At 38.8% G+C, this 18,354-nt stretch overlaps 1 protein-coding gene across 2 annotated transcripts in view; it reads right to left on the bottom strand.

The window, feature by feature from the left end:
* TDRD3 (tudor domain containing 3) overlaps positions 1–18,354 on the bottom strand; it is a 115,016-nt gene that overhangs the window by 16,787 nt on the left and 79,875 nt on the right. For both annotated transcript variants that reach the window (XM_075422715.1, XM_075422706.1), the window contains exons 11-12: positions 8,887–9,725; positions 6,533–6,658 (exon numbers count right to left, since the gene is read on the bottom strand). In XM_075422715.1, the coding sequence (XP_075278830.1) occupies positions 6,533–6,658; positions 8,887–9,725 (965 nt within the window). The remainder of the gene's footprint in view (positions 1–6,532; positions 6,659–8,886; positions 9,726–18,354) is intronic.

The raw sequence follows: 18,354 nt of genomic DNA, 5'->3' as shown, positions 1-18,354 counted from the left end.
TTCCCTCCTTGGTACAGAGGGAAGTCCTTTTCCAGGTCGAGAGACAAGTAGTTCCCTCCTTTAACTGGCCTGCAACCCACGGGACATCCATCAGTCTTACTGGAGACTCAACTCCTCCCCTTTCCCTGGACAGCGATGACGAAACTCTCTAACTTATGATGCAATTTCCACTGGCTGGGCCTCCCAGCACCCAGCAATGAGAATTGATGACATAAACTAATGGATGTCAGACGTCTAAAGGGGGCCAATAATGTCCACAGGGAAAAGAATCGAGACTGGAATGGGCCAAGAAGCAAAGGAAGCAACAGTAGAAGCCGCACCAAGTCCGCATCCAGTATGTTGTAAAATTTTACTTTCAGCCCTAGCCCTCAAGAAGGCTCATCATCACTGTCCTAGAGTGAAAATGCACACTGAGGGAGCCCTGTCAGGACAAGAACAAAGATCACTGCAATAGCTAAACGCTACTGTTTTCATTTTCTCCTATACGCCATTCGACCAACGGTGAAGTCCTATATGAGCAAATATAATGTAGGGAAAGAATGAAAATGCCCAGGAGACCAGAAAACAGATCGACACAAGGAACAAAATAAAAAAGGAAATAGGATGCTACGACATAACTACACAAACCTTTTCAGCAAAGTATTTTCTATCTAGTGAAATTAAGCTACATAAAATAAGCTCTTAAGATTTCCAGTAAGAAGTCATAAATAACATTTCCTACTAGGTAATAACGAAAACACTTAGCGAGTAGAGGGTAACGAAAGAACAAAAAAAAAAAAAAAAAAAAAGATGACCGATAAAAGAGCTTCACAAGCACAGTAGAATCTGAAACAATCTTTCTGAGCAATGAAGATACTCCTGATATCCTTCTGCGTGATAGCATGTCCCAAGTTAGAAAATCCTATGATGTTGGATGTTCAGCATGTGGGACATACACAATAAACGCATAAAACATGGACACTTCCCCCCCCTCTACAGAGTCACCATACATTTATTGCTTTCTTGTTAACCAACTCTTGCTCTCATTAAAGAAACAGGTATTCCACTTTGGCAAAGAACTCTTCAACACCACGCTTAACTTTTGAAAGGAATACACAACTAATCTCAAAATCTTTTATATTCTACCTGCCCCCCCCCAGTAAATCAGAACAATTAGCCAGTTTTATACTTATAAAAAAATGCATCTTGACTAACTTAGCAAAGATATTAAATGCTCTGCGTAAGGTTGAAGCAAATATAACTCCTCTAAAACTTTGAAAATCTAGATGTAGCAACCAAGTTCTGAGAAGGCAAGCAAATTTTGTAGGAAAGATGTCAGACCAAAACATTTCCTCTTCTATTTATACTCTCTAAGGAGATATATATTGTTGCTATTCTTTGACAACATGAACAATTATGTCTAGCTCAGAGAAACTATAATGGCAGGAATAGTACAGGCATTTTTACACATCAAACTTCTTTCTTTGTATACTCTGCAGAAGATGTGATGGAATTTAAGGCAACATTTCCAGTAAATAAAAAAAGGCTCCAGTAAGAAAATAATATTAAAAAAAAAAAGTTTAGGCTAGACTATGAAAAGTAATTTTTCAGCCTGGCAGGACAGAGACAACTGAAATCACCAAGTATTGGTGAGATGGAAAATCAGGCACATCCAAACAAAGTAACTGCCTAAATCTAAAGTGTTTTAATAAAGCAGGAAGACAGCCTTTTGTGGAAACTAAATCCAAATTAGTAACTTTCAAAATCAAAATTAATTCATAAATATGCATCAGCACTCAGGAAGCAGGGTAGTCCAAAATACTCAGCCTTCATTTAATTCATTTAGTCAATGTCTAATTATGAACTGTAAAATTATTCTAGAGATTTTCCTAACAGTACAGAAGACAAAGAACTAAAAACATGAAATTCTTGTCTGATGCAACCATTTATGGACATTTTTTTCTACAGTAATCTTACAACTGGTGAAGCAGATTGTACAATTTTCTTTTAACAGCCTTGATTTTAATACAGTCGAGGAAAGAAGCTAGATAATAGATCTAACCAAGATACATTCATCTACTGCACACACTTAATTACTCAATGCGAAAGACTTCCTGCTTGACATGTAACACAAAATATGTGTTGTGTGATGCCAGGTGGCTGAAAAGCCAAAAAGAAACGGCACCCAGTCCTTCAAGTAAGTATTTGCCTGTCATAAATCAACACACTGGAATGGGTTCAAAACCTCCATAAAACAGACAGGCAAAAGCTTTTTCCAGCTTAAAGAGGCAGCTGTGCCATTCAGCAGTTTTCAGTGCTGCTCTTTACATTCCTGGAGGGAGGTTCAAACACCTTCAGAAAAACCACAGTTTACTTCTTTACTTACCTGAAACAGGGACAGGTATAAGAAAGCCCTGAATTACAGTTCAAATTAAGGTAATTCAAAACCTATAGAAGCTCTTAGAACTGTGAGGTACAAGACACAGTATTTGAGTTCTCAAATGTCTGCTGGCATGAATTAACCGTAATCCAAGACCCTTTGTTATTTTCTTTCTTCAACTCATTCCTTACTGGAGGAATGATCTAAGGAAAGCTGCAAAGTGGATTTTCAGTATCCACAGAACAAAACAGATTATAGAAGAAGTAGGATTATACTTACCTTAATAATAGTTCTTGCCTTCTTACCTCCTTAGGCAGAAATACAGTGCAAGATACAGGAAGAGGAAACTAAGCTAAACTACAGACTTCACCTAATAATTAGTATTTTTAAGTGAATTATTGTATGCAAAAACTTCGTATGAATTCTAGCTTGTTTTGAGAGCAATCAGACTAAGGCCATAACATACACAGGTGTGAGAACTACAATCTTTATTTCTTTCATGTAACAGTAGGAAACAAAAATAGGAGGATAATCATAGTGTAAATGGTGGAACAAGACCTACTGCGTGACTAAGGAAACGCAGAATGGAAAAGGGAAAGCAAGGACTTGCCTGTGGAGAAAAATGTCACAAGATAAGCACATAGGCTGCACATTTTCATAATTTATTAAGGAAAGAAAATGCTACAAATTAGAGAGTAAAATTAAGACTTAAAATTCAAAATACTATCAAGATTTTATTTAAATTTTTTTTCACAGAACAAACTATTAAGTGAGTCAGGAAGGCCCTTAGCATTCCATGCTTTTCAGTTGTTAGTATGATCTCACATATTTTATAAGAAAAAACAAGCAGTTCTTATTTCTATAATGGCTTTTCAGTGATTTTTTTCATTGGGGTTATAATATTTTCATTAAGTGACCCCTGCTACATTGATGGAAATAGAAGTATACAGTATTGTAGTGTTACATACAAGATAGTAGAACTCTAAAACAGTGGAATCCAAATGTAATTTTATTATTAAAAATATTTATGAATTGCATGCCTAAGACACATTTTGCAAGCACTAAGAAAAAAAACAGGTTTAGTGTTGCACATATTTACATGGGTATCGTACGTGATAACGGAAACAAAATCCCCACTAGCTTTTTGATGCACCTTATGTAAAGCACAGCTTTATCTTCTATACTTCTAGCCATCAGAAAGATGAATAGCAGCATGTTAGGTGTCAGAGGGACTGAAAACTTGCAAGCACTCAGGGCAAGCTGGGTGATGGACAATACACAATTATCAAGCAGTCTTACGATCATCTAGTAACACTTTTTCCACTGAAGTGGACAGCACAGTGTATCCTGAGAATATCAGGCAAATTTGATCTTCAGACAAGAAGAAAAAAAAAAGAAACACAACACCAAAAAACCCACCATAACAAAAAAAAAACAGCCAAACAAAAAACACCAAACCCACAAAACTTCTGCCAATGCCCTGCAGTTCAGTATTAGAGAGTCAGCAGGAACAGAGAGTAGTAGAACGTTAACCAGCAGGAGGTGAAGAGAAAAAGAAATCATCTTAAACCTACTAACAATGTAAAGAATTTCCATTACTTCACTATTTTTGACAAAGGCGGCCAAAAGCAGACCAGAAGCTCAGGTGCTTAAACAATACATTATGTCATCAAAATAAGATCACTGCGATATTTTGGCTCTTTTTTTCAAGTGACTAGCTGAGCATTTTTCTGCTTTTCTTTTCTTCCCCCTTCCTCACAGTGGTATACCTTTATACCAGTTTATATTTGTTGGAAAAAAAATTTAAATTCAACATAAGTACCAGAAAGTATGCTGGAGAAAACAGTAAAGAAAAATCAATTATAACACAGGGTAAATTAATGCCTTTAAGTCAATTCACTAAATCTTTTCCTAGTATCAACATCTCTTTCAAGAAGGAGTCTGAAAAACTGGCAGTTTTAGACCATCAGAACACACATACTGTATATTTCTACATCAGTAACAACTCTTCAGTACAGAGAGTTAAGAAAGACTTTGCTATTGGGAAGCTACCTGGAAGAACTGAAATAAAACTCAGCATAACAATTCTAATAAAGCAAGTTCATTGTTGCTGATAACATCAATCAGTGAAAGAAAAGTAATTACCAAAGTCAGTTTAAAATCTGTTTTGTTCTCTTGTAAAGAGGTAATATCACAAAGTTACTTAAATCTTACAACAAAGAATCAAGTGTTAAGCAGCATGAGAACATTTTGCATTTGTGTGCACTGTTTGGATTATACACTAATATGAACACTGAGACAAAGAAAGGTGACCAACAGTGTTCACCTTAACAGACAAATTTGAGTATCAGAGCATGACTCCAATGTGTGATTAAGAACGGCAAATCATAATGAGGACTAGAGTCAGCATCCCAACACAAAAAAGCAAAGAGCAAGGTGCTAATCAACTTTCTCCTACAAAAATCCCACAGCGGCAAGGACCTTTTGGCAACAACACAGTAAAACCTTGGAAAGAAACCATAAAAATTTTTTTTACTGTGAAGAAGTTTGTTGGCATTTATCTTCTATACTCATAATGATCTTAATTTAATTGTTTGAATTTACGCTCTTCTCCTAGGGTCCCTTGAGAGAAAAAAGATCCTTGAGAAAGGTATGTTTCATTTCTGAATGGACTGAAAGGTCCTTGGAAAATCCTTATTTCTCCCCATTAACAACTGAGGAAGCCTCAATGACCAGATCAGGATGTAGCATGATATGACTATGCTACCTCAGCAGCAGAATCCCCCCTTCGTACATTGTCCCACCATCTTGTGTCAGCTTTAACAAACTAACTCTGAAATAAAACAAAACAAACTGGGGGGTGTGAAGTGGTCCATCTCATTTGACTCCTCCTGTGGCTACGTGACTCATGACCCAACACGGGAGGAGAGGCAACAGGAGGAACATGTGGTCAGGGATAGGCAAAGGAGGCAGAAAAGAAGGACCACTGCTTCAAGTTGGCACCTCGCTACCAGATCACCTTAGTCTTAACACCAGCTCAAGTTCTTAGACTATGAGAGCTAACTTTCAAACTAAAACAAAGCCACTAATCAAGATTTTAATAAAAAGTGTGAAGAAAAGGCTGATTATTAACCCAGAAAAAGGGACAAAATAAGTACAATCATACAGTTAAGAAACTAGCACCTCACAGCTCAACTATTGGGATAAAAAGAAGGAAAAAGAAAAAAAAAGCATAGAAACAGTAATGCATCAGCTCGGAAGAGCTTCAAATATCTTTTTAAGTACAAAAAGGCCATCTCGGAGGCCATAAGGGCATCTGAGAGCTACAGCAAGAACAACAGTTAAAAGACTACTGGCAGGAAACAGCAGTTGACTGATCAGCCTCTGCAGCAGTAGTAACATGGTAATATGGCTATACGCTCAGAGGTAAGAAATGAAAGCAAGCAGTCAACCTATCCTTAAGGAATCAATACAAAAATATGAATACTTTTTGTGCAGCTTTTTATAGTAAAAGAAAACAGCACAGAATTGTGCACTCCTGATATTTAAAAAAAAAAAAAAACATCAAGATGCACCTGTATTTCCATGACATTCACAAATAAAGCCTTTCGAAATTTCCAATTTCCATAAGGCTAATACATTCTAAACATCATAAACCAGATTTCAAGGTATACACCTCCAACACAATATTTGGCAAAGAAGAAATCATTGAAACCATGATAGAAAATAAAGTGATACAGATGTCTAATTTTGGCCATACATACACAATTAGTAAAAACCTTCAGAAAATACATTATAAAAGACTGTTTCCTAACCTTTACAGAACAACATACAACGTATGTGAAATAAAACAGAACACTGTGTTTAATAGAGTAACCAACAAGTTTTAAGGAGAAAATACGCATAAAACTGTTTGTCTGACAGGTCAGTTCTTAGTTTTCAAATAATACAATTGAAATTTATTATACAGGAAGAATACCAATGTTAATACACTTTTATGAAGTTTCACATAGACAACTAAAAGTTGAAAATTTTGTTCATGTATTCACTTAACTATTATCCTACACATCCAATTAGCACTCTCTGCATGAATAGGCATTAATTTCTGAAGGCTTACATATCTTGTACAGACTATGAAGTTTATATTTTTTAATACAATTTGTTATCACATACCCACGTGTCTGCATGAACAGGCCTGATGTTGCTGAGAAGCACCTCTTCATAATTGCCATAATCACAGAATTTAACAACTGCAGTTGTCCCAGAAGAATGGAGAGCTTCAATTTCTGCCCTGTAGAACTTAAAAGAGAAATTTTCAAAGGTCATAAAATACTACCCGAAATACCACAAACAGCTTAACAAATACCTTTTCATACATACGTGTGCATATGTATATATTTAGGCTTAGTCAGTTTTATTTTTTGAATAAGATTTGTACCAGATATTAAACCAGATGTATTAAACTTCCATGTGCAGACTGCAAGGACATGGTAGAACGTATTTAGAATACTCATTGAGAAAATAAATTGCAGCTTACGAAATTAGACTGAACATTTAAAAGACTTGTTTTCAATTTTCTGAAAGCAGAATAAATTCATCACTAACAGAAATGCTGGTGTATACAGAGGAGTGTTACTGTAATACTTTTCTTAAGATACATGTATCAGTAAGTGCCTGTCAACCATATACACTGTACATATTGCTATATGCCTATTTTAACACACAATATGATAAAAATATGATAAAACTGCCCCTTCAAAAAGTCCTTTTTCTAAACACAAAACTTGATTTTTTTACATTTATGCAAACACAGATCAGCTTTCTTGAAGATATTCAATCACTTTTATCTTATTGAACACAAAGAAACCACTGCCTCCTAGCATGGTTAAGCTCAATACTGTATTTTATCATCACATTTCAAAATTGTGCTAGATATGAACAGCAGAATTTACTGTAACTACCAAAATAACAATGATCTTCAAAAAAAAAAAAACCCTTCGAATGTGATGAATACTCTTCAGGTAACAGTCTGGGATGACCTTTTATCTACTTAATTTGCACATTTCATACTTTCCAGAATTTCAAAAAACTCATCTCAGTAATTCAATTATGCTTCTCAAAATAGGAACCAATTCCATAATATGCCATTATATTTCAGACCAATCCATCCACCCAAGCTACATAGTCTTTTTTCAGAGAGTCAACTCACCACATGGTGTCACTACCAAAAATTTTGTATGCCTTATAATATTTTAGTCATACAAACAAAAGAAAAATCATCCTGCTGAGCTAACACTATCTACTACTTGTAAAAAAAACAAAAAACAGGAAAAAAAAAAGACAGAAAATGGTGGGAATAAAACCTATTCAAAGAACAACACTAATTAAGGTAGTTTTCATCTCGGATCACCAGAAATGGTGAAAAAGTGAAGAAATTACGCAAGAACAGCAACAGAGAACTCCTGAACAGGTAACAACAAATGAAAGAAAATAGCATAAAATTTTTTAAGCAAAAGAAGAGAAGATGAAAGCAAAGTGTCTTACTGTAAGAGAAATCTTATTAATAGGAAAAACAACTGAAGAGGAAAGATTTCAGTTTTTAAAAATCAGTAACACTAAACTATCATGCAGCATAACTCATTTGCCACAAATTCTTCAGCTAATAGTCTACTAGAGATAATAAAAAATAAGCCTTTCACTCCTTCCTTTCCGTGATGATTGAAATAAAAGAGGGAGACTTTTAAACAGCTCTGTTCCTGCAGACCCTGCCTGGTCTTCCCTTGTGCTTGTAAAGGTTGCATCCTGACTTATTCTAGAAAAAGGCATTACACGTCTACCACTACAGATTATTCTAGGTAGCACAGGATCCTGTTTCTAGTTCCTTGGAAAAGAATATGGGCACTAAGATACATATTCACCCCTTCAAATTTTTGGCACTTAAGTCAAATGTTAGGAGCTTAGTCCTCCTAAACCCCACCTAAATGAGAGAAACACCTTCAGGATGACTGAATTTAAATGCTTGAAGTTTCACACAATGAATACAAGCAACGTATCTCCTAAAGAAAAAAAAATAGAACAAGAAGCTAGCCAAGAAGCAACTACACACCTATAAACAAAGCCCTGTGTCTCCGTGCTAGCATGCTAAATCTCCCACATGTACATAATCACAGAATCACAGAATCATTAAGATTGGAAAAGACCTCTAAGATCACTGAGTCCAACCGTCAACCCAACACCACCATGCCTACTAAACCATGCCCTGAAGTGCCACATCTACACATTTTTTTTAACACCTCCAGGGATGGCAACTTGACCACCTCCCTGGGCAGCCTGTTCCAATGCCTGACCACTCTTTCAATAAACAAATTTCTTCCAAATATCCCATCTAAACCTCCCCTGATGCAACTTCAAGCCATTTTCTCTCGTCCTATCACTAGTTACTTGGGAGAAGAGACCAACACCCTTGTCTTTAATAAGAAAACATTAAAGGTACAATTTGAGGTACTTCTCATTTAGCAAAGGCATACCTTGTTGTCTTCCCAATAAAGAGCAAAACATTCATCCCCTGGTCTCCAACTTTTCCCATACTCCACGTGAATCGATGGGTCTATTATCTTCTCTGGTTTGATAGGTCCCGATCTCTTTTTGGGACCGGTGTTGTAATACAACATTTTATCATCAAAAGTTGGGATCGTAGTGGGTCCTGATGATTTGATAGGTCCTACTCGTCTTCCTTTCTGATGATGCTCAGTATCTCCATTTGGTACAGCAGTAAAATTATCAGTTCTACCAGGATTTTGGTAATCGTTATTAACACCAAAGTGTTGCTCACTTTTTACCATAAAGGCTTCACTGCTTATTGTTCGTGCCCTCCTATCACAAAAATTTTCAGAATTGTGTATTTGGTTTTCCCTTTTTCCACGTCTCTGGTTACTGTTATCTGTAGTATCTTGAGCAGCAGAGTTCTCCTTGAATTCTGTGAAAGACACACCTTTTCCTACTCTGTTTTGCATATTGTTATCCCTTTTTTTGAAAGTAATATCGCTCTGGTGAGTGCCTATGGGATAACTCAAATCCTTTGGCCTATCATTTCTAGGATGATGTCTGTCACTTCTATTTTTCTCATCTGTCCAATGTTCTAAAGAGCTGTGCCTTTCAGGACCTCTGTTTCTTGGTAACCCACCACTTTCCAAAGCCTGCCTTGAATTCTGAATATCCCTTTGAAAACGAGGGGGTTTCTCATTCCTTGGTTGTCTCATGTCATTGCGAGAAATGTGTCTTGAATGATTCTCTTTGATGCCATTCTGTTCTGTATTCATAACTTTGTGCTGTACTTGATGTGGTGGCTGAAAATACAATTTTGGTTCTACAAAGAAAAAAATTATTTCAATTATTAGCATATTTCACACAAGCATACTTTAGAAATAGTGTTCCAGAACCTAACTCATAAAGCAACAGTATTATTTAGAAAAGTATGCAGTATTCACCTTTGTGAGACAGAAATGGGATGGTACACAGAAAATTTAGCAGAGGCATTTGAACTGTAACACCCAGTTACTGAAAAACATGCACTACTCTGGGCTGTACTTACAACCAAACCACCTACCAGTACGAGAAAAGCTGAGCATAAATTTCCAGGATGTTACTCATTTCTCCCTATGGACATCAGTAACTCACATGAGTAACACGCATTTAAGGCAGCAAAAATAGGATTCCAACACAGAGAAATGAAGAAGGAGGAAAATGAGGAGAAAAAAGGAATATTTTTAATCTGAATTGAAATCTTCTGTAAAAAACAACCCAGCTATTCAGTATAAAAAACAAAGGCAAGAAACAGAAGTCATAAAATGAACACAGCTGACAAACCGTACATAACAGGAATAGGAACAAAGCTCAGAACTCTGGAGACCTTGATCAATGGGCCGTAAAAGGAACCACTCAAGCATTACCTTCAAGCGATTCAACCAGAACTCTAACTGATGAGAAGAAAAACGTGATTATCATGGATGTCATGATAAAGAGCAAACTTGCTATGGGATGCTGGGGAAGAGGGGAACTGTGGGGATCTGTGAAACCTTTTACAGAATTAAAATTTTGTTTCGGAAAACATGGAATTTTTAATGGGATGCTTAGATTAAGAGCCAAAGGAGGGGAAAGATCAACATGAATGCAGGAAGAATAAGCATGAGAAAATAAAGGAATGAGATTAAACAGGACAGTCGCAAGTAAGCAGGCTCTTGGTCAATACACCTGCTGGGCCAAGTCCCACCCATGAACACTGTAGCCTGTTTCATCTCCTCATTAATTTCTGTTTCTAAAAATCTTCTGTGTGATTAGGTTCGCTGTTGTGTCTGTGAGGGGACATGATTTTGAGGAACTGCTGGAGAGAGTCCAGCAGAGGGCTATGAAGATGATGAGGGGACTGGAGCATCTCTCCTATGAGGAAAGGCTGAGGGAGCTGGGCTTGTTCAGCCTGAAGAAGACAAGGCTGCGAGGAGACCTAATAAATGTTTATAAATATCTGAAGGGTGGGTGTCAGGAGGATGGGGCCAAACTCTTTTCAGTGGTGCCCAGCGACAGGACAAGGGGCAATGAGCACAAACTGAAGCATAGGAAGTTCCGTCTGAACATGAGAAAGAACTTCTTCCCTCTGAGGGTGACGGAGCACTGGATGGACTAGGCGCTCCACAGACATCCCTTCCAACCCCTACAACTCTGCAATTCTGTGATTTTAAACCTGCTGGTGAACTTGAGACAGGATAACCTGGTAAAAAGGACACGAAAGAACTGGCAGCTGAATACTGGAGAGATGATGGGTCTGAAGGCCATCTACCAGAAAGACCACAGCTCTGGGCTCAGACACTGGACAGATCTATGTAAATACGCTCGTGTAACCCTCCTGCAAACATAAGGCTGTACTAGTCAGCAAGTTGGACTAGAGGTGTGGGGTGGGTACCAGAGGTCAAGGGTATCCATGTGAGTGTGTGCATGTGGGTGGCTGGGTATGAGATCTGCTAGCAGACTTTGAACGTGATTAAAAAGGAAAGCATAACCCTGTTAGAGTGATTCATGTTTATACGAGCAATTTTCTGTCGCATGGGTGCCTGCAAAGGTGTCATTCTCTTGTCTGTTTCTGTCCATGGCAGTTGGCCATGTAGGTATTGTGTGCATGAGTCTGGTGTGCATGCAAAGGCCTGGTGTGACTATGCACTAAGGCTCTCTGCTGCCTGGCCCTGAGTACGGGGAAGGTAAAACTAAGAACTTCAGTTTATATGTTACCGTGAGAAACAATGAATGCTAATACATGACAACAAATGTTGACAACACCTGGACAAACTTGAGAAGTGGGCCTGCGTGAACCTCCATGAGGTTCAACAAGCCCAAGTGCAAGGTCCCGCACCTGGATCAGGGCAACCCCCAGTATCAATACAGGCTGGGGCATGAGGGGATTGAGAGCAGCCCTGCCAAGAAGGACCTGGGGGTAATGGGGGATGAAAAGCTGGACATGAGCCAACAATGTGTGCTTGCAGCTCAGAAGGCCAACTGTATCCTGCGCTGCATCAAAAGAAACATGGCCAGCAGGTCGAGGGAGGCGATTCTGCCCCTCTGCTCTGCTCTGGTGAGACCCCACCTGGAGTCCTGCATCCAGCTCTGGAGTCCTCAGCACAGGAAAGACACAGAGCTGTTGGAGTGGGTCCAGAGGAGAGCTACAAAAATTATCAGAGGGCTGGAGCACCTCTGCTATGAGGAAAGGCTGAGAGACTTGGGGCTGTTCAGCCTGGAGAAGAGAAGGCTCCAGGGACACCTTATTGCGACCTTTCAGTACTTAAAGGGGGCTTATAAGAAAGATGGGGACAGTCTTTTTAGCAAGGCCTGTTGCGATAGGACAAGGGATAATGGCTTTAATCTAAGGGAGGGTAGATTTAGACTGGATGTATGGAAGAAATTTTTTACCATAAGGGTGGTGAAACACTCGAACAGGTTGCCCAGAGAGGCAGTGAAGGCCCCATCCCTGGAAACATTTCAGGTCAGGTTGGACGGGGCTCTGAGCAACCTGGTCTAGTTGAAGATGTCCCTGCTCACTGCAGTGGGGTTGGGCTAGATGACCTTTACAGATCCCTTTCAACCCAAAGCATCCTATGATTCTATGAAACATACCAGTTTTCATAAGAACTTGCTACACAGTAAGGGTTAAAATTAAAATGTACATTTTTATATACTTCCAAGCATGACATTATTATTAATAGCTCACAAAATTTTTATCAATTTGATTGACTAAATTGGCTAATAAGAATCTTACTTTATTTTTACATACACTTGATTTACCCTAACTTTTGCAAGTCAAAAAGGTTTGACTAAAATCAGAGAATGTTTTTTCGATAGACAATGTAGGATACTACAAGTTGAATCACAGAATCATAGAATGCTGCTGCTCCTTGCTTCTACTTCTTCTTGCCCCACGTCCAACAAACCATCAGCTAATGTTCCCAGAAAAGTAATAGTTCCTGTAGAGCAATAATGAACAAACTTTAATTTGGCATATAAGAAGAAGATTTGGTACACCATTCTGTCAAACAGCAAGATGCGTCAGCCCAGTCATCACCATTGTAATCGGACATTTGGGAACATGGTCTGGAAAAAGGCCATTTCAAAATTAATGACAAGGCTTTTGTCATCTGCTGGGTAGTTTTCAGAAGACAGCTAGCATTTCTCAGTTTGAAACCACTGTTCAGTTATTTTATTCATTTTAGCTTTTCTATATGATGACCCAAGAAGACCATGCAGAACCAATCACATTCCCTTGCTTACAAGAAACCAGCAGGACCTGCTGCAGTTGGAAATTGCAGCCAATGGAACTGAAAAAGCACTGCTCCATGCACAATGGATTTAAGTAGTAGGGCTTCCTGTAGCTCTCTCCCGCGGATTTTATCATGTTTAATAATGTGCTTAAAGACAGAGCAGTCCTTCCCACATCAGTGGCAATGATTTGAGTTTCTCTTCAAACTTGTAATTATATTTTTATGCAACTTTATGAAAGCATGTCTTTGAGACAGCTACCCCCAGGGCATGTTCTATCTCATATTGGCCAAAAGATGAAAAAATTAGAAGGAAATTAATAATACACTGGCACACACTTCATGTAATGGAGACAAATTCCAGTTACTCAAGAGCTTTGTCAAGTTACATAAATATCAGTATCATTCTTTCCAAAAATGTAGTAACACTGAGGAACTTGAACCGAAGTTCACATTTCTGTTAAAAAAAATAATTATAAGCCAAGGAGGATGATGACATTAATAAAGAGGTGGCAAAAAAACCCCAAAACATTTTGCCACTGCATTTACTACGAACTTGAATTTAGAGGATTAAAGGACTGAAACAAAAATTTATTGTTTCTTTATCACGCTTTAAATGTATGAAATTTACAATTTATCTCTCATATATTTAAAGAGAAGTTACTGACAAAATAAAAATGCAGAAGCCTCCTAACATTTGTCACCAATGTGAGTTTAATTTTCTTAACATTCACAAGAAGCGAGTCTGATTTTCTCAATATTCATAATTAAATAAGATTGCTTTTCTTAATATTCAGAGTTAACGCTGCCTGAAATTCAGTTTTTAGAAGTAAAATTGCATAATGCATGTGACTGTTTCATAATTCCGATCCCTTACTGGCAATAGAGCACTGCGTTTGTTGAAAACATTGCTACTGAATGGTAAATTCCAACTCTTACAAATTCCCTTTAACTTCAAAAGTTCAGAGTCTTTTTTCCTCGCAAGATTCCTCACCCCCAGATATTCAAACAAATTTTGTGGCCAAGAGATGAAATAAATAATTTTAAAATTATATTCTATTGCATTACCGTCTTATTTCAAACCTTAACTTACTTTGGGAATATATAAATCATAATGGACTAAACCAAGAAAAACACTTGAAAGTAGACAACATGTACTAGCCCAAATTGTCCAAACACTATCTTACCATATAAAAACAAAACATAAACCCCACACACATCAGACATGCTGGTTTACCTCAAGCATAAGCAGTTATGTAGGTGAAGGACAGATTTCAACCCTGAAAACACAGAAATGCTCTGTTCCTTTGGAGATGACTGGGTCTGGGTCCCTAAGAGTTTGGGTGTGCTTCTTTTTGCTTGCAATAAATGCTTACTCTCCACTGAAGTCCTATTTCTTCTGAGGGACATTTGGGTGAAGAGTTTAATATGAGACAGTAAGAAACCTCTGCCAAAGGCAATTGTTTGCAAACCCTCCTACACAGTCAGCACCTTTTTAATTACTTATCTCCTGCAGACAACACCTGTGGTGGACAACATAAGGGTAACTGCAACCAAATCAGGTGGGATGCTGAAGATGCAGAATGAGCAGAGGCAAGAGTCACAGAATCACAGAGCGGTAGGGGTTGGAAGGGACCTCTGTGGGTCATCTAGTCCAACCCCCCTGTCGAAGCAGGGTCGCCTACAGCAGGCTGCACAGGACTGTGTCCAGGAGGGTCTTGAATATTTCCAGAGAAGGAGACTCCACAACCTCCCTGGGCAGCCTGTTCCAGTGCTCTGTCACCCTCAGAGGGAAGAAGATCTTCCTCATGTTTTCAGATGGAACATCCTGTGCTTCAGTTTGTGCCCACTGCCCCTTGTCCTGTCACTGGGCACTACTGAAAAGAGTTTGGCCCTATCCTCCTGACACCCACCCTTCAGATATTTAAAAGCATCTATTAGGTCCCCTCGCAGCCTTCTCTTCTTCAGGCTGAACAAGCCCAGCTCCCTCAACCTCTCCTCATAGGAGAAATGCTCCAATCCCCTCATCATCCTCGTAGCCCTCCACTGGACTCTCTCCAGCAGCTCCTCATCTTTCTTGAACTGGGGAGCCCAGAACTGGACACAGTACTCCAGATGGGGCCTCACTAGGGCAGTGTAGAGGGGAAGGAGAACCTCCCTCGACCTACTGGCCACACTCCTCCTAATGCACCCCAGGATCCCATTAGCTTTCTTGGCAGCCAGGGCACACTGCTGGCTCACAGTCAACCTGTCGTCCACCAGGACTCCCAGGTCCCTCTCCACAGAGTTGCTCTCCAGCAGGTCCGCCCCAAGCCTGTACTGATGCATGGGGTTGTTCCTGCCCACGTGATACTGATGTCATACAGCATCATTCAAACCACTGCATTAGTATGGTCTGTACTTACAGGATGCAAATTTGAAGACGAAAACTGATAGATGAGTTTGTTGAGAAAAGAGAGAAAGCAGTCTGGGAAAAACAGTCTTTGGTGAGAGGCTAGCACAGCTCAATCCACACAGCTAACACAGCTGATGGATAAAATACAGGTCCATTATAGCCTGTATAATCCTATGTGGGAGTACTGAACAGGCAATTGCACACAATCTGAAACTGAAAAGATTTTGGCCTTCTACATCTCGGGTCAACACTCTACCCAAAATCATTGTTGTGTTTCTCATCACCTACTGCGTTTAATAACTGTACTGGGTTTGCATGGCAAGGTTTTGGTGGGGGGCGGGGGCTAGAGGGGTGGCTTCTCTGAGAAGCTGCTAGAAGCTTCCCCCATGTCTGATAAAGCCAGTGCCAGCTGGCTCTAAGATGGACTCGCAGCTGGCCAAGGCCAAGCCAATCAGCGATGGTGGTAGCGCCTCTGTGATAACATATTTAGGAAGGGGAGAAAAAAAAAAAAAAAATCTGGGCAATTGCAGCGGGAGAGAAGAAAATAACAACAACAATACTGATAAAAAGAACATCCATAGTGCAATTTTCTCACCACCCAATACTCAGCTTGCTCCTGAGTAGCAAATTACCCTTCCCCGGCGAGCTCCTACACTTAAATACCGAGCATGATGTCATACGGTATTGAATGTCCCATTTGTTTGGCTAGTTTGGGTCAGCCCTTCCAGCTTCTTGAGAAAATCAGCCCTATTCCAGCCAAACCCAGGACAATAAACAAACAAATAAATAATTATTAAAAAGTTGATCTTTGCTGGAGTCTTTCAAACAATTTAGATGTCTGCTGAAAGCTTTTGTGGTTTTGGATTCTGAGCAGATGGAAGCACCAGCCTGATCTCAGTCCTCAGGAACCAAAGAGAGAGAAAACACCTGAAACGTGCCTGGTTCTCAGCATTTTGTCCATTATTGCTTAATTCTGTATTAAGAGATCTTGGAACTGTTTTGTTCTCCCTGCTAATCCTTTTGTTTACTTATTTAACCTGGTAAAGATGGATAAAATGTTCCTCATAACAAAAGAAAAATAAGATGATGATTAACGGAAAAAAACTTGTGTGTTCAGTAGCAGAAATAATCCAAGTGCAAGCAAAGGCAGCTAGTTGACAGCAATTTTTTCTACTACTTACTTTTGTTATCTTTCACTGTCAGTAGGTTTCTCTCTCCAACTTAAACTACTTAATTTCAACACAGAAATACTTTCCTAGATATTGCCAACCTTTCATAGTTAAAAAAGGAATAGAAGCACCTCCTAAACAAAATACAAAGGTATTTCAATTCAAAAATATTTTTCTACTTGATCTAAATCCAACTATGCACAGGTACCAAATCAAAGATAACAAATTAAACATCTGCTCTGCAGTTCCTGTTTGCAAACGGAACCACCTAACTTGGTTACTGCAAATCCAGAAGTGAATACAGAAATTCTCAACAGTACTGAGGTTTCAGGTGCAATGAGAAACACTAGGTAAGGAAAATGAGAAGCGATGCACAGAGAAAAGCAAATCAATCCGCTGTGTGCTTGAAAATAAGCAATTTGGCTTTTCAGACTTTCTCCCCAGCTCACATTAGCAGTTCTTGAAGAAAAAGTGGCGCAGCGCAAAATTAAAAAATATTTATCTCAGTTCAGCAAAAGTGCCTTTTGGTTTTGCTTCTGCATAGACTCTTGGTCATTTAGGAGAAATTACCATCTGTCTGAAGGGTAAAGAAGCCTAATGCTTGTGATAATGATAAATATAGCCATTCCAGGTAATCATATGTTCCCGATCATATGCATTAGTGTAGCAGCAGGGGCGTGCTCATTTATTCAAAACCACTATCCTTATACAAAGGCCATCTCTCTGAATATCTAAAAAACAAACCAGGATTTCAGAGAACATTTGGGATAGCAAAGGGCCAGAAATACTGCGGAACAGTCAATCATCTTTTACACTGAATGGAGGCTGTAGCACGCTACACATAATGCAGAAAAACCTGCCTGCCTGGGCCCTCCTTAGTACTGTTACTATGCAGAAAAATCAGCAGAGACCTTATTCTTGGCTATATAACATTGCATATTTGAGTTGTTTCTACCTGTTTCCCTGATGTGTCTCACTTCTGACCACTACTTTGTTAATACTAAGGGAGAACTACATGTCACTATTGCTAACGACTGACAGGATCAAATGAAATGAAAAAGGTGTTAGTAACATATATCCTGTTTTCTGCAAATGCATGAATGCAGACTTCATGACAGAAGAGTTCACAGTGGTAAGTACAATCACTGCAGACACATCATCACTCTGCAAACACTGCTAACACTCATGTAATCTCCGCTTGCATAGACTTAAGACTAATCATTAAGAATTTAAATGAGACTATCTTCAACCACAGAGGCATATAAATGGCAGAAAAATAATACTTTCAATAAATGACTTTTAAGATGTGTTTGAATTCATCAGACTGAAGAGGTTCTCTCAAACTTGGCAAAGATAAAGAGCGCTTTCAAGAGACAAAAAGCCTGCAATTCAGTATATGCCTCTGTATTTCTTGACAAATCCACTTGCAGTAGACTCTGCAAGATAAAAATAAAACCTGTCATAGAAACAGAAGCACCAACCTACAGGCCAGATACATTCGGTAAGGAAAATAAAAACTAATAAAATGCAACTGAGCAACCACTGTAAAGCCCATTGACTTCCAAATAACAGAAAGTACAAGAACATGCATTATTACCTCTTCAGAAGGAAAAAAATGGCAGAAAGATAAAAAAA

This window comes from Opisthocomus hoazin, chromosome 1, assembly GCF_030867145.1.
Source record: "Opisthocomus hoazin isolate bOpiHoa1 chromosome 1, bOpiHoa1.hap1, whole genome shotgun sequence".
NCBI lineage: Eukaryota > Metazoa > Chordata > Aves > Opisthocomiformes > Opisthocomidae > Opisthocomus > Opisthocomus hoazin.
This window is presented reverse-complemented; position numbering and strand designations above follow the sequence as displayed.